At 43.3% G+C, this 3813-nt stretch overlaps 1 protein-coding gene across 1 annotated transcript; it reads right to left on the bottom strand.

The window, feature by feature from the left end:
* Nucleotides 1-312: 312 nt before the first annotated feature.
* On the bottom strand, nucleotides 313-3190 carry LOC119576007 (Kv channel-interacting protein 4-like). Its single transcript, XM_037923535.1, has 3 exons — nucleotides 3092-3190; nucleotides 2287-2499; nucleotides 313-1792 (listed from the first exon to the last, which is right to left on the bottom strand). The coding sequence occupies exons 1-3, from the start codon at nucleotides 3188-3190 to the stop codon at nucleotides 1616-1618; spliced, it is 489 nt and encodes a 162-aa protein (XP_037779463.1). The 3' UTR covers nucleotides 313-1615.
* Nucleotides 3191-3813: the final 623 nt, after the last annotated feature.

Below are 3813 nucleotides of genomic sequence, written 5' to 3'. Positions count from 1 at the left end.
TTTTATCATATCTTATTGATTTTTTTTTCTTCGATTGTCGGTATATGCATATATTTACACATGAAGTAAATATCATAGAAATGATAAAAAAAATACTGAATCCTCTCAAAAAATGTTGCAGTTTGAAGAAATATTTTGAAGTAACTGTGAGGAAAAGAATTTTACAAATTGTAGCTTTGAATTAACACACACGTCCCATTCTCACTCGTGGACAAATAAAAAGTATAAATAATTTTTTTTAAAGACTAATGTCATACTTAAGACTGATACTTTTACGCTGTTATTAGAAATTAAAAATTTATATGACCCCCCGAAAAAAAGAGAAAAAAAATATATAAGAGAAAATAATATAACGATATACAGAAATATATTAAGGAAAAACAAAGGTTTTTTTAAAAATCGAATTTACTAAGTTCGTCAAAGCGTGTATAGGAATGCTGTGACTAAGCTTACAAACTTTATGAATCTACTTGATATGTACACTTGATACTTTCTTGAATTATCGAGATGAAGCTGCAATGCGTATGATACACGCTACACCCTGCTACACCCCCCCCCCCGCGACACCCGCTAGCTCAGAATCCTATCATATTTCCCGTCCTTACTGCAAACTGTACGAATGCGATGATGGAGCCTAAACTTCGGATTAGGATGTTTGTAACTTATTTATTAACTACACCAACGTCTACACTATAATTAAGTTTTTGCAAAAGTATTACTTGTATTGTGATTTTATATAAATTCCCACATCACATTAGGTAATCACTGATTTACTTACTCCAAAACAAAGCCGAAGTCATGGCTCTAGCGTTGCATTCGTATCATCTGCGGTAATGGCGGTAACCCCGGACCGAATTCCTTCTAAATTTTTGTGGTGTTTTTCTAGCAAAGATTTGGTTTTAAGCTTATTATATAAACCTGAATTCACACGCTTTACATAATTAAATTGGAATTAGAATTGATGATTGACGAAAGACTTCGATAATTATCACCTTTATGCCTTAGGATTTTCTTCCTCGTCTTGTTCAGCAAAGATAAGGCTCCGTTTTTTTTTCTCTTTTTTTTTTAGCTTTATGTTTTTTTCCTTGTAAATGATCTCGTTTTGCTTGTTTGTTTGTTTGTTATTGTTACTTTTGTGGAGTCTCTTTGGGAAAACTATATTAGAGATATCGAGCTTTCGTGATTGTAAGCCGAACCGATCTCTCTTGGAAGCCTGTCGTTTTGTGTGGAACTCGAAGGGCGCGGTCGGAAGGGCACGGCCTGTATCCTATCCAGCAAGTCGCTAGGTTAAGTGTCCTGAGCGCGAGTCCTTCGGGTGGAGGGGGGGGAGTCAAGACGAGAGGCGGCGCAGGGGAAGGGGGAGGGGAGGTCCGTCGCCGTCTGCTGCGGGTTGGCCCTAAGAGACCCCACTCGGCCACCACGAGCCACTGGATCTCGGTTCCTATAGGTTCCTGCGGGTTCCTTAGGGTTCCTTCGGGTTCCTTCGGCTTCCTTCGGCTTCCTTCGGCTTCCTTCGACATCCTTGCGGCTTCCTTCGGCTTCCTTCGTTTTCCTTCGGCTTCCTTGCGGGGTCCTGCGGGCGGGGAAGGTGTTCGGGCGTGGGAGGCGAAGGCGCTCAAGGGCGGCTGAGGGAAGGGCGTGAGAGCGGATGAGCCCCGACGGCGCCGCGCTCCCGCCTCGTGTAGAGCACCGTGTCCATCATGCTGAGGCTCTGCACGATGGTTTCGTCCCGAGAGACCCACTCGGCTAACTCCTCCAGGGTGATGGCGCCGTCCTGGTTCCTGTCGATCAGCTGCAACGAGGGGAAAATGGGGTTCAGGGTGGGTTCCGCGTCGATTAAATCAACTTCGGTGAAATTTGATTAATAATATGGATGATTTAATTACGGTTCCTTAACCAACTTCCCTGTTAGAGGCTATGGCAATATTTGGTGAGTAGAGTAATGGTTGGATTGATATGGATTAAGAGTTGAGATCATCGGTCTTATGATTATAGCCAAACATGCATGCGTACATACACACACGCATACAAACATGCACACACACACACACACACTACATCCCCCCTCCTTCCCTCCCTTCTTCTCCCTCCCCCTCTATTCCCCCCTACCTCCCTCTCTTCCACCCTCCCTCTATCCCTCCCCCCTCCCCACTCCTCCTCCCCTCCCTCCCAGCTTCCCTCTATCCCTCCTACCCACCTTCCCCCTCCCTCCCACCCTCCCCCTCCATCCCTCCCGCCTCCCACCACCCCTCCCCCACCACCCCTCCCCCACCACCCCTTCCTCACATGAAAGATCTTCTCCACATGCTCCTTGGCGGACGTCTCCTCCACCTGCGGCTCGGTGGAGCGGCCCATCATCTCGTAGATGGCGCTGACGACGTCCACCATCTCCGCCTTGGTGATGAGGCCGTCGTTGTTCACGTCGTAGAGGCCGAAGATCCACTGCAGCTTCTCCTGCGTCGTGCCTCGGGACACCGTCGACAACGCTGCGAGGAACTCCTGCGGAAGGCGACGCGGCAGAGAATTTTTTTTAAATAAATCCTGCGGGAGGTAGAATTGCGATGTCCAAGTGACGTTGATTTTGCACAGTGATCTTGATAGTAAGAAGTTGTAATAAGATGACGGTATACCGGGAATAATTGTGAAATAAAGAAATTTGCAACAATTGTTATAAAATCACGATGAATATCAGTGTTCATTAGAGTCAAGTGTTACAACGTGGTGTCATTATGACTGGCGGAATCATTTGTTTTCTTAAAAGCTTTTTTTATTTCAGACGAAATTAACGGGTTAATCTGAAAAAAAAAAAACATTCATCCTTACTTTATTCTCTATGATTATAATCTGTGTGTGTTTGTGTGTTTGTGTGTGTGTGTGTGTGTGTGTATGTGTGTTTGTATGTGTATACGTGTGTGTGAGTATATGTAAATATGTATTCGCGTGCGTGTGTGCATGTATGCTTATACGCATGCATACGAACGTATCTACACACATATTCACATACAGACCGACAACCAGAGACACAAATAAACACACAAACACCTACACACCTTCTTCTTCTCCAGCTGCTTAAGCCTTATTAACTCCTTACCTCGAAGCTGATCTGTCCCTGGGTGTTCTGCGTGAATGTCTTGAACACGTAGTGCGCATAATGCGTGGCGTCTGCGAACGAGGCGAGGCAAGGTGTCATTATACAGGTTGGATACATAATTGCGTTTCGTATACGTTATACTGTATAAGCTTAATTTATGGTTCTCTTTGCGTGTGTGTTATATATGTATATATCTATATATATATTTATATATATATACATATATCTATATATACATATATATAAATTTATATATAGATATTACATATATAACACACACGCAAAGAGGTCCATAAATTAGCTTATACAGTATAACGTATACGAAACGCAATTATGTATCCAACCTGTATAATGACACCTTTCCTCGCCTCGTTCGCAGACGCCACGCATTATGCGCACTACGTGTTCAAGACATTCACGCAGAACACCCAGGGACAGATCAGCTTCGAGGTAAGGAGTTAATAAGGCTTAAGCAGCTGGAGAAGAAGAAGGTGTGTAGGTGTTTGTGTGTTTATTTGTGTCTCTGGTTGTCGGTCTGTATGTGAATATGTGTGTAGATACGTTCGTATGCATGCGTATAAGCATACATGCACACACGCACGCGAATACATATTTACATATACTCACACACACGTATACACATCACAAACACACATACACACACACACACAAACACACACCACACAAAAAATAACAAATAAAAACACACAAAAAAAAAAACA

This window comes from Penaeus monodon, chromosome 8, assembly GCF_015228065.2.
Source record: "Penaeus monodon isolate SGIC_2016 chromosome 8, NSTDA_Pmon_1, whole genome shotgun sequence".
NCBI lineage: Eukaryota > Metazoa > Arthropoda > Malacostraca > Decapoda > Penaeidae > Penaeus > Penaeus monodon.
This window is presented reverse-complemented; position numbering and strand designations above follow the sequence as displayed.

Coding starts and splice junctions, on each gene's coding strand:
- LOC119576007 (XM_037923535.1), bottom strand. CDS start 3,190: ATGACACCTTGCCTCGCCTCGTTCGCAGACGCCACGCATTATGCGCAC. Junction 2,500..3,091: donor AGGGACAGATCAGCTTCGAG/GTAAGGAGTTAA, acceptor CGCCTTCCGCAG/GAGTTCCTCGCAGCGTTGTC. Junction 1,793..2,286: donor ATGTGGAGAAGATCTTTCAT/GTGAGGAAGGGG, acceptor CCCTCGTTGCAG/CTGATCGACAGGAACCAGGA.